Below are 18,543 nucleotides of genomic sequence, written 5' to 3'. Positions count from 1 at the left end.
CCTAGAGTATCTCGGACCGGACAATAGCTCGCGGGCCACAAAATGCGAGCCTGTAGAGACTCTCTCAGAGACGTTCGTTGGATCATTGTGTACAATGGATGCAAGACAGGCAAGAAAGGCAGCAGTGACACCCAATTCAAGCACAGGTAAGCTAACTCAATTTAGTACGAGGAGCTCAACAAGAACGAGGCATCTAATGCTAAGAGTGTCAGTGGAGGACTACAGCACGGCATTGAGCGTTTAATTTATTGATGCAGTGTTGTCGGAAGCTCAAAGTTGATGCCAAACACACATCTTAGAGAATATATAACACGTCTACTAGTATGCTGATGAACTTGCTTCTCAGTCCATATAACTTCATCTGAGTCTAGGATGATTGAGGCCTTGCAGAATCTGCTTCTCTTGGTGTTATGTGTGCTTGCATAGGCTGGAGCTTGTGAGTTGTGAGCTGAACGGTGGCAGCATTGGCTTCTTCTCCTTCCTTCAGTCTCCACTGGAACTCTTGCACAAACCTCGCGATGGCCACGCAAGAAATCAGCATCGCTTGCAGTGTTCCTGCACATGCCCGCTTTCCTGCGCCGAAAGCCATTGTCTTGTGCATGTCCGTCTGCTCGAACTTGTCGCGTAGGAATCTCTCAGGCTTCCATTCTTCGGGTTCCTCCCATTGCATTTTGTCCATGTTGCAGGCATAAAGATTGACCGCTATCTGTAATGGTTTAAGCTCAGTGAAGACCAAATAAATGCTGTAGTGAGACGATACGAGATAATCAATACTAGTGGTACAGGAGAAATAGAGAGAAGGTTATGATTTTATCGGAAACTTTCAATAGTCAAATGATTTTAATCTAAGATATTATTCTTTACAAGCCTCAACAGTGATAAAAGTCCAAGAAGCCGACCCAAATAACTGGGGATATTATGCTTATTGTTGTTGTTGAAAGACCAAATAAAGAAAATTCATAATCTAGTGTCAGCCAAATGCTCACCTCAGAGCCTGCCTGAATGTTGAAGCCTCCAAGCTGGGTATCTTCAGTGGCATACCGGAGGGGTATAATAGGGACCGGAGAATGTCGTCTGAGAGCCTCATGGAACACAGCATTCAAATACGGCATCTGTGGCAAATGCTCCTCTGTGACTTTTTCAGACCCACATACTTGTAGAATTTCATGATAAAGTCGATCCTGAAGAGCCAATGGACTTTCAATTTGATGCTAATAAAAGCAAGAGAGAGAGAGAGAGAGAGAGAGAGAGAGAGAGAAGAAAAGAGAAGATAAAGATGTGGTTTATATAGCAACCTGGTACTCTGGATTCTTAGCAAGCTCAAACATAGCCCACTCTGTTGTGACCACAGTTGTATCGGACGCCTCAATTATTGCTTCCCAGACTAATGTTGTCAACTGCTCCTCCGTTAGCGTGTTCTCAGACAGCAGAAAGTCCAAATAACAGTTTATCTCCTACAAATTAGCAAGAATTCAGATCATCTGATATATAAAGCAATTGCAGAAGACTGAACAAAACAAAAATGAATTGATGGAGAAGGACCTCTCCTCGTTCTCTACGTTTCTTTTGTTCCATAATCAGGGCCCTCGTCACCGCCATCTTACGAGTCACCATTCCTTGGATCTTCGTCTCGAAGCTTCTATTTGGGATCCAGCTGAGGTATGGGAAGAAATCCCTCCAATCTACCGCAATAGCACCCATCATTGGATCTACAACTAGTATATTGAAGATTTCCTTCTTTGTCATCTCCTTCCCAAGTTCCTCTACAAAAATGGATTCCACATCCTGGCCCAAGGCCTGCAAAATACTCCGTAAATGATTTGGTTCTGATTGTCAGCATAGAATAATGCAAGCCCTGACACAAATTTACCAACACACACACACAGAAATAATAGATCCAATTAATGTACTATTTATTGACTTGCGTGTTAAGAACCTTTTCCTTGTATCCTTGTACTATGGTGATATTAGACCATCTAAACATCCAGCAATTTCAAGTTTAGACTGGCTTGATATGTCAAGATGGTATACCAAAAGGAACTACCTTAATAACAAAAAAATTTCATCGAAATAAGGAGTATGAAGCATTATACTTACTTGTTTCAAGGATAATCGGAAAATCTCAGCCTGAAATGGTGTTCTGAATTCTATTGCTCGAGAAGGATCACTTTTAATTTCTGAATGCAGAATATTTAAGACGTTACAAATCATTGTGTCCCTGTAACCGCGATTGTGCTTCTGATATCCAATAGCATAGAGAATTAGTGTGTGTTTCAGCTAAAGTGCATAAGGCATATTATAAGAGCAGTGAATCAAGAGACTGTTGGCCTGCGCACCTGAGCATTAGCTCCTAAGAGACTTGTCAACACATAGCGCTTCACCATCCGGTGGAAATCCCCATAGTCACTCATAGCAACCATTGATTTATTGGAAGTGAGCAACATCAATGCCTTTGAGAGCTTTCGAGTTGAAATGGATGAGAATTTGGTCACCATTGCCTGGAAAAAGTGATTCATTGTCATGTCTCATTTCAGTTGTAAGAAATCACAAAGGATATTATTAATTAACAAAATCATATAGGAATAGGGCAAAAGAGATGCCAATACTTGACCTTTCAGGTTGGGGCAACTAAGATCCTACTATTGCATCATTATACTTCTCTCTCTACTAATGTCACTATTTGTCTGTTCTTAATTACAACATCACAAGAACAGCACCAGCATTTGAACACAATAATGTCCACACATCAAAACCAAAGTCTTTTATTTATGCAAATGCAATTAGAACATTATGTTGCATACTCTCAAGTGAAACTACAAGCATCAGCAAGTCTCCATCAGTCACCACATTTGGAGCCGTGTATAAGATGACACTAATAGATTACTGATGCACGTAACCTACAAAATCAACCATTTATATGATGTTCCAGGCTTTTATTCATCATAGTCCCAAGTTATTCACTATAATTTCGTCATGAAGACTTCTTGTGTAACTTTTAGAAGGAAATCACTTCAAAGGTTTCTTCTCACTTATGGCATAGGATAGCAGTGAAATACTCAAATGAACTGGTTGGGATTAGAACCAAGGGCAGGTCCTAAGAGCTTTTCAACAATCAATAGCAGCAAAGGTTCGAATTCTTCTCAAGTTATTCATCATAATTCCATCATGAAAACTTCTCATATAACTTTTAAAAGGAAATCATGTCTAAGGTTTCTTCTCACTTGTGACATCAGATGCCCTTGTTTTGAGATTTGAGAATCCCAAAAAGCTAAAGAACTTGAGAATTGTTGATCCTCCTATCGCAAATTCTCCTTCCTCAAGCCGCCCACATAGATGTAGGTTATCAGCTCAACTACATAAGTTCTTAATATTCCTCTTGATATCCAGGTCCCCTCTGCAAATTTTTGGTCATCTTGTTCTTGTTATTGTGGTGCCATCAAGATTATGCCACTTCCTATATGGCTCTCCAGCTGTCACTAACACAAATCTTTAGCACCCATAAGGAATATAACAAATCTAATAAGTATGTAATACAGAAACAAGTCGAGCCCTTCATCAGGTGCCTTGGGTACATACCACCAAATAGACCATCGATTTAGAATGAACTTGAGATATGTTGTCACATCCCAGATTAAAAAAAATAAACCATCATTTCATGATTCATAATTTATAGAAGAGTTTTTTTTATCTTTGAATTCAAATCCTTGTTTTTACAACACTATATGTATTTTTAATTAAAAAAAGGAATCACATCTTCTTAATAGGGTCACGAGTGATGAAAAAGTCTTCTCCACCCAAGCCTTAGATCTATTGCAAAATAGTAAGTTACTCTGAAAATAAATATAAGATAAAAACACACCAACAACCACACATATTAGTAGGAACCTTTAAAAAATCATAAAATAATCTTCAATATACGTAAAACATATATAAATATCAATAATTTAATATAAAATAATAACATATCAATTTATTATGAAACTTATGTATCAGAAAAACAATGATAATTCTTATGCATTAAACAAAATCATGCATCAGTCACATGCAATACATCTTGATTACATATATAATAATTAGATAACAAAAGACATATATCATACTCGATGGTGCACTCTCCTAATAACGAATGGAGATACATACTCTACCGGATAGATTCTTCCCAACAGTGAATGAAGAAAATCTATATCGCACTCTCAATAGCAAATGAAGTGGTATCCCTCACTCACCTAAGTGGAGACACGTTCCTCCCAATAGCAGATGAAAGAACCATCTAACTATCATATCTGACGGCCTACTAATCCCCAAAGGTAATCGCCCTACTTGCTCTCGGCAGAGATATATAGTCACCCATGATCATTTATTTACATTCATCCATTTATTTATGTATACATCCAAGAAGTAGTATGATAAAATATTACGAGGGACTATGCTTGATGTAATGGCTTGCTAGACTATGTCCATCAGTGGCACCGCACTGTAATGTACCCGTAGTTCATTTCACAGATAGCACTTCCAATGTGGATAACTCAACATAGTCACATATACTACATGATAACAATCACATCAAAATCATCAATTTAATCTAAAAAAACAAGAGAAACTAATAATAATTTTCAAATGACACATTCAAATAAAACTTTTAAGTTCATCAAATCATAAAGACATGAGACATCAATCTCTCAATAATCCTCAATTAATTAGAACCCTAATTAGAATAGCCCAATTGACTTGAACCAAACTTAGTTCAATTAGGACCTAACGGAACTAATCTCAAATCCTTATAGAACCGATCTAGAATCACCCTAAACTGGTCTAATTTAGATTTAATTAATTTTAATTAGGTCAAATAGGCTTCAATTGATCAAGTTGGTCTGGAATCACCTTGAACCGGCTTGAACCGATCAAACCCATCTAATTCAGTCAACTAACAAGCTCAAACCAATAAACGGAGAGGAAATTGGACTATGTCGCATAGTGCTAACCCAGACCGAACCGACCCACTTGAGTCTTGGACAGGTCACATGTGTTGCACATGTCTGTCCCAGATAACAGGTTAGGCTGAGGTATAACGAGCTGGATAGAGGGGTGTCGATGTGTCTAGCGCCAGTTGCATAGTTGGGCAAACCTAGCTTAACGGGTTGGGCTGAGCCTCACTCACGAGTTGGGCCGAGTCTTACTACTGAACTGCATCACGCTTGGCTTGCGGGTTGGGTTTTGCCTAGCCACATAGGTTGGGTCATATTTGACCATATAGGTTAGATCATGCCTGACCACATGGGTCGGGTCATACCCGATCACATAGATTGGGTCGTGCTTAGCCACATGGAAGAACCTGGCTACATGGGCTGGGTCATGCCTAGCCACATAGGCTAGGCCAGGTATGGCTATATGGACTGGGTCATGCCTAATCATATGAAATGGATCATACCTGACCACATGGACTAAGTTTTACCTAGCCACATGGGCTGGGTCATGCCTAACCACATCGGCTGATACTTGCCCCCATCATATTATTTTTAAGAAAGCATCATTTTAATTTAAAATGTACTTGGTCATATGGGTTTTGGTTATGCCTGACTATATGAGTTAGGTCATGCATAATCATATAGGTTGGACCATACCTGGCCATATAAGTTGGATCATGCTTGACCACATGGGTTTGTTTAGTCAATCAATTTAACTCGGATCAGACCTCAATTTGACCCCTTTTATTAAATTAAATTTTATTATTTTTAAAAATACTTTAAAAATATTATAAAATAACAATTAATCTCAAATCTATTTTTGATAAATTAAGTAATTTAGATTCATGATTCTAAATTTAAAACTAATTAAATCATAAAAATTTACACATAATTTCTTGAAACATAAATATGTCTAATTAAATGAATTAGAACTATAGTTAAATTAACTAATCATTCTAACAGCACAATTCAATAATCATTATTTATTAATCATAAAATTTTAAAATTAAAATATTATTATGCATCATACAAATTATAATAATTTTAATATCAAAGATTTTAAAATATGAGTAAAAATTGGTTAAAAAAAAATTCTCTATCTCTCCTCGAAGAATTCTTTTCTATCCTTCCCCTGTCAGGGTTGGCTAGAAAGGACGGAGGGAAAGCCTCCTTTATAGTTCTCACCAAAGGATAAGTAATAATTTATTTTTTAAAATTAAATTTTATTTTATTTTGACACACAAAGATAGAATTGTAATATTTATTCCTTATGGTTCATACACAAAAATAAAATTTGAACCATTTAAGTTCTAAAAATCATGTCAAAAAATAATTTAATTAATTGATAAAAAATTTAACTTATACATATGATTAAGGAAATTAATTTTAATCATTTAAAAAATAATAATTTAAATAAAATAACCCCATTATTTATAGTAATTAAAGAGAGAAATAAAGGTACCTCTTTGGCAAGTTCAGTGGAATTCAGAACCACCACAGTGGAAGTGCCGGTTCTGATGGTATAAATCGGCCCATACGTCGCGGCCCATTTCGCGAACGTCAGGTGAGGCTTCTTCTCCTTCAGCTGCAGCAAATTCCCAATCAAGGGCCACCCAGGAACAGCTGCGACACCACCACCATCGGTCACATGAATCAGACAAATCCACAAGCACGAAGGAAATTATGACCCAAAAAGAAGGGGGGAAACGGCCGAAAGCCGACACCTGGAGGACTATTGGACCGCCGTCTGCGGGCGACGAGGAGGATTCCAGCGACGACGACGGCGGCGGCGGGGGCGCTCCGCAGGAGCAAGTGAAGCGCCGCTATTGACATCTCCATCGCTCGCACGTACCCACCACCCGACTAGTCTTCGGCGTGCTACCCAAAGAAGAAAGAGAGAGAGAGAGAGAGAAGTGGGAATGATAGATGGCAACAGCAAGAGACAAGGCGACCATTTAAGATGGACGGCAGGGTTTTCGGCGGCACCGCCCTCTGCTGCTGCTGTTTTTTCTCCCATCATCGATTCGGTGGTGAGAAGAGATGCACCTTATCGGCCGTTCGATGCATCGTTTTCGAAAATAGGACGATTTTTGGATAAATTCTCCTTTTTTTTTGTCTAATATAATTCTTTATTTTAATAATGCCTAAAATTAAGCCCATAGAGACTCTTTTATTTATTTTTCTGAATATATAAAAATAGCTTGGATTTATCATCTTTTATTTTTGATATATATATATATATATATATATATATATATATATATATATATAATTGAATTCGGATGACTTATGAATCCATATGATTGAGGTACAAAGATATCACCTTAATTCATAGAAACACATCAAGCGAGGTGGCTATTTTTAGTCTTTGGAGGAAAGCCGGCGCAGCATCTTCGACTGCCCCTTATCGGTAGATTCTCCCCCACAAAAGGCCTAAATGGTACTCCCCATGGATACTTACATTATAGGGCATCACCCAACGTTATCTCACCTTTCATTCGATCGTGTACTGCCAAAGGAAAGCAATCAAAGAATCGAACATTGGCTTCACCCACAAATTGAATTTGATTTGGGCTGGAGTTCTAAAGAGGCCCATTAATCAAGTGTGGGTTATGCCTCAAAGCTCCAAAGAAAAACCCAAGTGATAAATCGATTTGAATTTGCATTAGTAGAGTATAAATCACTTGCATGTCACAATGGAGAAGTGGATCGAAGTTTTCTTATCACACGTTCTATAATATTATGTAATGTTAACAATTATATAAAATTGGAATGTTTTTGAGTCCTTTTTTTTTATCTCTTTTAGTATTCCACTCCCAGTAAAAGAGGCTAATCCTTTTTCTGCTATTAGCTCAAGCTTGTAGCAGTAACAGTGCAGCGTAAAATGGCATAATAGCTTCTTGACCTCCCAAGTAAGCCCGCCAGCCATGAACCAGTCTCGGTCTCGCTCTCAGTCTCAGCCTCTCTCTCGACGATGGGACAGAAGGACGACATCACGATGACCACAGCCGCCTCTCTTTGTCTGTGCTTGCCTATCTCTGCTGCCTCCTACTTTGACCCAATTCTGAATCATCTCGAGCAAAGACTTTGAACCCCTACTTTTCTACTTGAAGTTTATCATCTCTCTCTCTGTCTCTCTCTCTCTTTGAACCCCTACTTTTCTACTAGAAGTTTGTCATCTCTCTCTCTCTCTCTCTCTCTCTCTCTCTGTCTTTGAACGCCTACTTTTCTACTAGAAGTTTGTCATCTCTCTCTCTCTCTCTCTCTCTTTCTCTTATAAATAGCGAAGGGGGAACCCATTTGTCTCCCATCGTAGGCCATGGAAGATGTTATCCAAATGCCTTAGCTTGGAGCCGCACGCATGTCCTGTCGCCTTCATGGACACCGTCTTCCTCCTCCGCCCCGAAGCCCGCAGTCGCTTCCTCCGGACCGCCGCTCGCGCACTGGGATGCACGTATATTTGCCTGTGGTCCCCGCTTTACCATCCATCATCCGAGTATCCATCGATTCCTCTCGGTTCACAGACCGACTCATCTCTTTCTTAACTGTGATCGGGATGTATCTGACTCGAGTAATTTCCAACCAGTTGCTTCACCTCCATGGATGGATGGCACCACGAGGACGACAGCAGCGGTCGGCCGAGCTCCTCGTCGGGAAGCCCCTCCAGAAGGCTCTTCGCCGCCTACTTGAGGTCTCTCTGCAGCATCCGATGCAGGTGTTCTGCCTAACGCCCTTCATCGTTTCGCTCCATGTGTGGTATCTGACATATATATGGATTGCTTCTTCCCGCTTCTTAAGCTGTGTTCCTGGTTGGGCTTTCAAGAGCAGCCTTCCCTACATCGAGCTAAAGGACTCGGACCTCATGAACTCGGCATCAATGCAAGTACAACGGCAATTCTATCAGGTATATATGCGTGCCAAGAACATTAATGGCTGAATTGAATGCATCCGGAATGCTTGCTTACCTTGATGTGGTCTCATCTTTCAGGAAGCTGGAATTAAGGTTGGCAATTCTCCGTCTCTTTAATCGTAATGGATAATCTTCGACATAACGATTGACTCGTCCCTTGACAGACTGCAGCTTTTCTTGGATGCACAAGCGGAGAGATCGAGTTTGGGATGACGACTTCGAGTGATGTAATCGATCGAAATCCAAAGGATTTGTATCGATCATTTCTGTGTCATATATATAACGTGGAATTCCTTTTGGCAGGCAAACATGCATGCGAATGTTGAGAAAGTGTTCAGCGAGGATTTCATACGACAGTCGCAATTAGAGCAAGAATTCATTCATCAGACTCAGTTGGAAGAGTTGTTCCCACCTCCCGACTCCTCCGACTCCTCCTCGCTTCGATCTTTTTCGGTGGAAAGTCCAGAGTGCTCGTCTCTCCTTCTCGCCAATACGAGCACCGTTGCCCCTCACCAAATCCCCATGAGCGTCTACGATCGACACCGAACCGTGCTGTTTCCATCAACTGCCGTCGATGATGCTGCGATCGCGAGGGCGATGCTGGCTGTCATCTCTTCGAACTCTTCTTCGGCTGCCGACCGGAGTTGGTCCGGCCGCCGAGTAGGGGCATTCAAAGCCTACGCTACTCCAGCCTTTGCACCAAGATGCGATCCCACTCCAAGCTCGCATGGCCAGAAGATGATTAAGATGCTCATCAACCTACTGAAGAAGATGAATGACATGAGGTTCGAAGCCCGGACGCAGGACGCCCGGCCTACCAGCAACCAGCTGCAGCACATGATATCGGAGCGAAAGCGCCGGGAAAAGCTCAACGAAAGCTTCGATGCTCTCAGAATGCTACTTCCACCGGTGTCCAAGGTGCGCTTCCCAGTTCATCATCCTTGTTCGCATCCGTTTACATACTGATTTCTTCGATTCAATAGAAGGACAAGGCGTCGGTGCTTTACAACACCAGGAACTACCTGAACGCATTGAAAGCTCAAATATCTGAGCTGGAGCGTAGGAACCGACTGCTAGAGATGCAGGTTCGGCGTCCTGATGAGAAGGAAGAAGACGGCGATTCGAACGAGAGAGTACGAGTTCAGATAAGCCGGCAGGCAACCGAATCGACACCAGAAGGCGAAGGAGTCAACCTCGTCATAACAGTGAGGGCGGGTTGCAACATGATCGATTTGATTCACGACGTACTCCAATGCTTGAAACGGATGGGAGTCGCTACTTTATTATCGGTGGAGGCAATGACAGGATCGCCGCAGAAGAATGATCTAATAAAGGCAAGCTTCACCGTACGAGTAAAGGTAATTTTAATTTCAACCTATGCAATTAAAGCTTTCAAATTGGAATTATTTATGAGTATTTTCCTTCGAGCTCTAGAAAAAAAATTCTATCAACCTGTTAAAGTTGAAGATAATAATAAATAAAAGGAAATTAAATATTCTGCAAGCGAGGACAGAAAGGACCACTTGATGTTCACGTTTGGAGGTTTTGTGGAAGATCGAATATAGATACTGTGTGCCAAGGCTGACTGCCACCGAGCATCTGAGTCAATGAGCCAACATCTAAATCACAGCACCAACGCCTGTCATAGTATGATGTCATACAAGATTCATTCAACTAAATCGCTATTGACATTTCTTAGATGCCCCCTTGACTGCTGAATTCAAAACCAGTATATTATGGTTTGTGATTGTAATGGATCACATGCAAAATTCTCACCTGATAGCTGAAGCAACGAACAGGAAGTTTCCTCTTCCCTGCGGTCCAGTCCCGGTTTTCTCTGTCTTCCGGAGAAGAAAACACCGCTGAATGAAGAGACAGCTGACGTTGATTGATGTCACGCAGGGCGCCGATTGCGACGAGGAGACGCTCGAGGAAGCTGTGACCCAAGCTGTGGCTGCGGTGTTGGAGCGATCAGCAACACCCACTTCATAATACTTTTTACTCTTCGCCCATCAAATTTGACCGACTGTTGTAATCGATAATGGCCAAACAAGTCATTTCCTGTGAAAGAAGCTGCAAAACAAAGATGGTGACTGCTTGGATAAATAATGCAGAGACTTAATTGTCATCGTAGCAGAGAGTTTCCCCAGTCAATGGACTGAAGGCAATCATAACGCTACAGTTGGAAAACATTGAACGGATCGTCCCAACAAATCTATGCAAATAATCCTCCATGACTACACTCTATACGGAGTTTAAATGAAAAATCAGAAAACTCTGTAAGGATCCTCCACAACTACACACGCTAGAAGACACTTCATCCATTATAAAACACGTTATAGAACATTTTACTGTTGTTTGCACTCGGCGGGCCGATCAACTTGCTCCCCTCCACTCTTCTGTATTTCCACAATTTAGAATATTAACAAAGCAAATGCAGAGAAACGACTAAGATTAAGACAAAATTAAAAGAGGGGGAAGTTAATAATAATGCACCTTCTGCCTTGTAGCCGACTGCATTGATGATACAGAGAATAATAAGAACACAAGTCAGTGTCTAATAACCCAAGTGTAAAACTTGCAAACAGGAAACAAGATCTTGCACGTATTAGACATACCTTTTTCTTGGACTTGCCATTCTCTTCTTCATCTTCATCTTCATCATCCTCATCCTCATCATCTTCATCTTCATCTTCATCCTCTTCATCTTCACCATCCTCATCATCCTCTATTTCTGCATCATCATCTTGAACAGCCTCCCCCGTGAACCATGAAACTGCATGGGGAATTATCTTGTCTCTAATTGTGGACCTGCAGGTTTAACAGTACCTTTGACTTAATGTTGTGACAAGTGACAACCAGGGAAAGAACCGTTATGTATTGTGAAATGGTGACTTAATAGGGAATTATGATTTCAGGCCAAACATTATAAGAACTAGTAAGCAAATGAGCAAGACTTGATATTTACTTGGCAGGTTCTAAAATGTCTTAAGAAGCCTTTAGCATCTATAACTATTGACATTCTCATTGCACCTATTTATCAATTTTCATTACAAGATAGTGGACCAGCGGACAGCTAAGCCAAACTACAGAAAGGGCTTACCCAATATCATAATCTAATTCCATCTGACTCTGCAACTGCTCAGCCTGCCCAAAGAATGACAATGTAGTTAGTTGTGCTTTTTCTTATTATTCTGCTAATATTTCCTCAGGCTGACAGATGACAATAACTTACAGTCTCTTCATCAATGTCAGCATCATCATCTGGTACTTCTGGTGGATTAAAGAAGTTGAAAAAACTCTCACAATCTTCAGTTTTTGTTATGGGTTTAGCATTCTTTGAACCCTTCTTTGGCTTCTTCTTAACAATTTTCTGAGTCACACACTTCCCTGGAAACCATTCAATATCCGTACTGGAGTAGAAGATGACAATTCACAAAAATCAGTAATAGATCAACCATGATAAGATACACAATGTCAATGAGATAAAAAAGAAGGATTACCCAATTGCCTTCTCCAAGATTGGTTCATGTTCATCGATCATGTGATACGTTTTTGTCAGAACACTGTTCTTGAAATAAGGGTTAGAATTGAAAAAAAAATCAAGTTTAAAACCCTTAGGATTATCAATTCTGCACCATTTTATGTCCTTTAGATACTTGAGAGCTTCCTCATCACGCTCTTGAATCTAGATGAAGAAAAGGATAATAGATACGCCAACAATGTGAAGACGAGAAAAAAAGAAGTGATAATTTGCAATTGATTACCTCCTCAGCTAGCACTTCATTTGTTTTCAGAGCAGTGAGCCAAAAATCTGGCACACCTTTTTCTGAGGCAATGCGGAACAATAAGCATCCATAATATGACTAGAAAGCTAAAACAAAACATTCCACATCTCAGGTGTGTTAAGATAACCTTCACTGGCTTTATCCTCAGCAAGGGTTTCAACCGAAGATTCATTTTTAATGCCGTCAACTTCGACAACACCATTCACAATCTCATATCTCTGTAGTCCATGTCGTAGAATGTTAGCCGATATTAACAACATTTAATCCTAGACTCAGTAAACAAACTACACAACTGACAAAGGCACATAAAAGCAACTAAACATTAGGTTTAGACCTTAGCCACAGTGTTTTTTCCCCCAGTAGTCAAGTAAACTAGAAAATCATATAACATTAATGGCTCTTTAAAAAGTACCTTAGTATACAAGGGCTCATAAAGTTTCTGGTACTTAGCTTCTAGTACAGCCCTTTCCTCAAAAAACTTTGCCTCAAGCTCATCGTGTTGGTTCTGCAGAAAAGAAACAAGAGAAGCTGAATGACATCCGGAATTTGGCATCACCTTTGACTCATGACACGTTAAACAAATTGATGAGGAGAGGGGCAGAGGAATATTGCTAACACAATTGGCAAGCATCCTATTTCTTCCTAATCCATCCAATATCCCTCATGTTCATTCACGTGGTACAGACATGGCACATCTAAAAAAATATATAGGTCAAAATTAAAGAAAGGTGTGACATCCATTTCAGGCTGGTCAATGGTGGTAGATGAGCTGCCAAACTTTAGCAAATAATTAGACTGCAATCCCACATATTATACTGCAGGAAAGATCAATGGTTATAAACACCACCACTAACTTTTATCTTTCTTCAAGATTTCCAATTTGAAACCCCTAATATGATACAAAAGGAGACCTTAAATGTTCAAACACAAAGTCTTCAGGTGACATTTAGTAAGTTAGAAGTTTCCAAGAAAAAAATGCTGATTATTAATCAAGTGAGATTGCTTATGTATACAGTTTCCACAAAGAAGCAAGTTCTATGTTATCAGATGCATAACCACATAGTAAAAATAGCATGCTACATCAAACTAACTGTTTGATTTATGAACAAAGAAAGGATAAATGTCAGGTCAAATTTAGCAGATTAGAATTTCGCAAAAATTAGTTTAAAAGTTCAGTAGTCATATTCAAACGAAGATAAATGTTGATTTCATTCACAATCATATATATGGAAATTAACAGGATAATCCACTGCTTTCCACCATACATACATACAGAAAAAACTAACAATAAGAATCAACATAAACTAGCTAGAGTAATCAAAAGAATAACATGCACTAATAGAGTAAATATGAATGGCATGATATAGTTCAAAAAAATGATCAACTTCAGGAAATGGCACTACGCACTCGTCTATGTACATTTAGCTCTTATACAGCTTGTTAAGGTACATCTCTCCTTACAGCCAGATTGGTTATTCTCTCTTTCCTGTCACATTGGTCATTAATACGACCAAAAACTTCAGTATCATATTTTCAAAAATAGAAAACTAGTAAGGAGAATAAGAACTAGGAAAAAAAGTAATCAGGCATGTAGACACCAAGAGGGAGCAAATGCAATATGAACTCCTCCCTCTTGCCCAAATCTGTTTCCAAACCATCTTCTCTTCATGTATTTTCAAATTATCCTCTTTATCATCCATACCACATCATGAACCGGTCAAATTAATAGCAGCAGTGAATGCAATTCAGGTGCTTCACCATCGATGGGTTAAATTGCAAACTATGAATCTGACATATCTAACATTCAAAAGTGTTGTATGATCGGGCCCAAAAACTGAAACGCTGGCAGCATTGAGGAATCAAACAGATACATCTAGACGTAGGCACAATCATCTGGAAGTTGGACAAAATTAATCAATCTTAATTGCTCGCGACAAGTTTTGACTGATTCTAAGGAAATCCCTCAATTTAAAAAAGAAACAAAATCTAACATAACAGTCCTGTAAATTGACTGATTGATTGAAAGTAAAGTCCCAAACCCAATAGTCAATCCTGAAACCATCCTAATCTTACAAATGTTAACACAAAAGCTACCACAATATTAGCTAACACACGAAAACATTCAGCTGCATATCTAATGCAAGAAATATGAAAAGTATTTTTATCCAGTGTAAACTAGAATAGGAACCCCCTTCAACCAAGAAGAAGAGAATAATAAAACAGGTTAATTGTAGCCCGCATAGTGGCAGACCAATTCACTAATTTGATCAAAATGTATTTAAAAAATTCTTTTATCAAACTAAATGTAATCAACCAATGTAATCAACCAGTCAAGAGTAGAAATGATAATCTTAGAGTGCATTTTTCGAAGATAGGAATACTGAGAACAGGTTGATACCAAAGACATAGGAAGAGAAAATCAGATGCTGAAAAGGAGTTCATCCTCCTCAGACCTCACTATAATGCAACACATTAATACCAAAGGGACCACTCCACTGGTCAACATAATATGTATTTTTACCTCCTCAAAATCCACATTTTCTAGTTCTTATATAGTGCTTCATAATTGTTTCTTACGGGTCCAAGATAAATGGTCCTGACAGAAATTATAATTTTGCAAACTCAAATGAGAACAGAAGAATTGAAAATAAAGGGAAAGAACATTCTAAGATATAATGACAACAGATAATACTTCAATTAGCGAAGCGCTGCTTGAAGTCAAGTATCTGATTCTATGACATGATAACGTAAAATTGGCTGCAGATGTATGTTTTCTCTTTCACCTACCTCTCTAAAACAAAAGGCAAAGCAGCAACTACTAGAAACAATTCATGGAGTTAATGTAGTCGAGTATAAGATACAATGTGCCGGTAAAGAAGAGATAGATGATGACAGACTTAAAATCATTGACAATTTGGAGAACTATTTATAGCAAATCGAGCACTTTTCAATAGAAGTCATCTTCGAGTTTCAAAGAAGTCGAAGTTGATTCGGAGGATGACATTTGAAATTCTAACAGGAAAAACAATGGAACAAGCATTTTTCACGGAATAAGGTTTTACGGCTTTGAAAGGGAAAATAGATCTTCATTCCCACTGACCAATGTATGAGTATTTATGATCCCAAAAATCAAGCACCAAAAACGAACATATAAACAACCGGTCATGCTCGTCATGCATATACGGATATTGTTTTGGCGATATATAAATCTTCCAACGTTAACTTGCAATCAAATATCCGATCACAATCTAAACAGAAAGAAGATGATACGAATCAAAATCCCCAGGAAAACCCAACCAAATACGTAAGACAGAAATATACAAACAAAACAAATCATCCCAACACAGAAAATATATAACAACAGAAGATCTCGAGTCCAGAAGAACGAAGCAAACCTGAATCTCCCTCAGCACCTCGACGCGCTTCCTGACCGCCGCGCTAAGCGTCTCCAGAACATCCGTATGCTTCCCTGCGAGGCTCTGGAGCTTGTCCTGCAACCAACCAAAGTACCCACGAAAACACGTTAAACAACAGAAAAACAGACCTATCCAACCTCAAATCTCCCAACAAACGCAGAGGTTAATATACTCGATCGAGAATGACCAGGATCGCACCTTTAGAGCATTGACCAGACCGACTCTATCCTCCTCGCTCATAGCTGGAAGACAGAAACATTTCGACGTGATAATCAAACGGGAAAAGAAAGAAGGCGAACAGAGAGCGAGAGCGATCGAATTGAAGACAGAGGGTTTGGGGGAGGGCGAGACCGGCACGGAGATCGGAGAGATTGAAGCCATGTTGGTGATTGTCGTTGGTCATTGTCGCCCTCCGCGTCTTCCGCTTCTTCGCCGAGATGGGATGCTCCAATGAGGCAAACCCTAGGGCGGGGGATAAGAGCCGGAACGAGAGGAGACAGCCAGAGAGACACGGGAGGCAGATTTACATCTTCAACTATAGCACGCATAATTCAAAATTTTAGCAGAACTTTGCCCACACGTACCTGTGTACTCGTCACTGTATCCTCAATTTCATTGGTTACATGATAATAGCATATCTGGGTCCCACACGCAGGCACAGCAAATTCTCTTACAACTAAAGCGGGTAAATTCGGCGAGTAACGTTGGTTTGGGGGTCAACACAACTAAGCGGCGCCATTCTGCCAAATTATTTTGTTTGTTTTTTTTAATTATTCTGTTTGTTTAATTGTGGATTTTTAGATATATATCATCGTAATTATAAATTTTATTATAACAAATAAGATCCTTCACATGAATTTCTCCATTAACATTTATTACGAAATATTCATTTTCAACCATGTTGCACTTAAATATATATATATATATATGTATATATACATATATATGTATATATACATATATATGTATATATACATATATATATATATATATATATATATATATATAATATCTAAACTAACCTAAATGATATATATCATTTGATTTTGAAAAGTACATATACATCAAAATATTTATAAGTCAATCTTAATCTTTGTCTATTTCGAATGTGAGATTAATTGGAATATTACACACTCAATCTCCAAGAACGTGGGTGACTATTGTAAAAAAATTTATCCGTAATAATTATGGAATGCTAATAATATTTTTTCAATTGTGAACTGAAACGACGATATCTTTGGAAGTGGTATAAAAGGATGGATCTTATCATTTAGGCCGAGCTTTGCATTGCAACCATCTTGTTCTTTCTTATTATGAATATAACTCAAGGTCTCCAACTCACCAAGAATAAGATCAATTAAGATACTACATCTTAAGAACATGATGAAGGTTATGACTAAAAGATATTGATATGGACATTGATATGTTTTTGCATCTGAAACATCAAACTGCAATGATCATCACTCATGTTCCTTCTCCTTCCTTTCTCTTTCAATCTTTTTTTTTTTTTTTGGGTACAGAACAAGAAGGGAAAAAGTAATTGGGAAAGAAGGATACAATGGCTTTGTGGATAAGATTGGTTGGAAATCCTGCACTCATTGAAACCTGGTGGGGCAAATATGTTTCACCCTATAAGTGGCTTCAGACATGAACAGATGAGTGGTCTACAACACCTCAAAGAACATTGGTGAACAAAGGTGTCAATTGAGTGTTTGATTTGGCTGCTCACCTTCTATCCTTCACTTGATGCAATGAGATGAGATTAATTCGATGATCACACGTGTTTGCGCTAATCCAAGATGGATAGATACAAAGAAGCTCATTAGCATGTCTAAACTTATTTTACTAATATCCAAATACAGATTTACCAAACACATTTTCAGCAACTTGTTGATGAAAAGGAAATGTGTTGTGTGTAGCTAATAGCAAGAAGACCAAACTTGGTTCATGTGGTTGGGAATGTGTACAACCCAATCATATTGCCATGGTAGGAGTTCATATATTATAAGTCCTGAGCAATCTACACAGGAAAAAGATTTCCATGGATGCTGGTACACAAGCCATTAACAAGATTACAAGAAGGATACAGTATTAGTGTGTGAAGCCTTACCATCATCAATCTGGATGTTGTTCTATTTGACTTTGGAAAAGTACATGGTGCATTGGAGGTCTAAAAGAACAAAGGCAAGAACAGATGACAGAGGTCAGCTGCTGTGGACCTCTTGTTCTTTTGACTTATATTTCAATTATAATCTGAATCATCAAAGATGACACTAATGCTTGATTGTTTTCACATTCTCAGCAGATCTGTATTCTTAAACCATGACCTATAGTATCTTTGCACCTTCTACACATCAAATGGCCATACTTATAGCATAATAAATGGCATGGTAACATCATCTGCATCTTGTTCATATCTCTGTCTGCTACATTGTAGAATTTCTATCTTATCCTGAATTTTACTT

The 18,543-nt window shown here is 39.0% G+C and overlaps 3 protein-coding genes across 7 annotated transcripts; 1 reads left to right on the top strand and 2 right to left on the bottom strand.

The window, feature by feature from the left end:
* Nucleotides 1-135: 135 nt before the first annotated feature.
* On the bottom strand, nucleotides 136-6,995 carry LOC103986614 (ent-kaurene oxidase 2). Its single transcript, XM_065111228.1, has 8 exons — nucleotides 6,689-6,995; nucleotides 6,427-6,587; nucleotides 2,337-2,498; nucleotides 2,098-2,238; nucleotides 1,543-1,797; nucleotides 1,296-1,454; nucleotides 987-1,181; nucleotides 136-706 (listed from the first exon to the last, which is right to left on the bottom strand). Exons 1-8 carry the CDS (start codon nucleotides 6,801-6,803, stop codon nucleotides 368-370), a joined length of 1,527 nt encoding a protein of 508 aa, XP_064967300.1. The 5' UTR covers nucleotides 6,804-6,995; the 3' UTR covers nucleotides 136-367.
* A 1,250-nt stretch (nucleotides 6,996-8,245) lies between these two features.
* On the top strand, nucleotides 8,246-10,957 carry LOC135582490 (putative transcription factor bHLH041). 4 transcript variants are annotated; one of them, XM_065111225.1, is made up of 8 exons: nucleotides 8,246-8,460; nucleotides 8,551-8,679; nucleotides 8,763-8,868; nucleotides 8,953-8,967; nucleotides 9,039-9,101; nucleotides 9,178-9,792; nucleotides 9,861-10,232; nucleotides 10,674-10,957. In XM_065111225.1, exons 1-8 carry the CDS (start codon nucleotides 8,291-8,293, stop codon nucleotides 10,764-10,766), a joined length of 1,563 nt encoding a protein of 520 aa, XP_064967297.1. In that variant the 5' UTR covers nucleotides 8,246-8,290; the 3' UTR covers nucleotides 10,767-10,957. The 4 variants fall into 4 exon arrangements, with proteins under 4 accessions (XP_064967297.1, XP_064967298.1, XP_064967294.1 ...); XM_065111226.1 differs by having other exon boundaries at nucleotides 8,247-8,460; nucleotides 8,793-8,868; nucleotides 9,858-10,232; XM_065111222.1 differs by having other exon boundaries at nucleotides 8,251-8,460; nucleotides 9,858-10,232.
* On the bottom strand, nucleotides 10,817-16,589 carry LOC103986613 (nucleosome assembly protein 1;1). Of its 2 annotated transcripts, none has more exons than XM_065111227.1 (12): nucleotides 16,430-16,589; nucleotides 16,277-16,320; nucleotides 16,058-16,153; nucleotides 13,075-13,167; nucleotides 12,790-12,880; nucleotides 12,642-12,703; nucleotides 12,378-12,562; nucleotides 12,110-12,287; nucleotides 11,978-12,021; nucleotides 11,493-11,685; nucleotides 11,371-11,388; nucleotides 10,817-10,947 (listed from the first exon to the last, which is right to left on the bottom strand). In XM_065111227.1, exons 1-12 carry the CDS (start codon nucleotides 16,479-16,481, stop codon nucleotides 10,873-10,875), a joined length of 1,131 nt encoding a protein of 376 aa, XP_064967299.1. In that variant the 5' UTR covers nucleotides 16,482-16,589; the 3' UTR covers nucleotides 10,817-10,872. The 2 variants fall into 2 exon arrangements, with proteins under 2 accessions (XP_064967299.1, XP_018683858.2); XM_018828313.2 differs by lacking the exon at nucleotides 10,817-10,947 and adding an exon at nucleotides 11,057-11,273.
* Between the last annotated feature and the right edge of the window lie 1,954 nt (nucleotides 16,590-18,543).

This window comes from Musa acuminata, chromosome BXJ2-6 (assembly GCF_036884655.1).
Source record: "Musa acuminata AAA Group cultivar baxijiao chromosome BXJ2-6, Cavendish_Baxijiao_AAA, whole genome shotgun sequence".
Taxonomy (NCBI): Eukaryota; Viridiplantae; Streptophyta; class Magnoliopsida; order Zingiberales; family Musaceae; genus Musa; species Musa acuminata.
The sequence above is the reverse complement of the archived record's forward strand: the minus strand, read 5'-3'. Positions and strand labels throughout refer to the sequence as shown.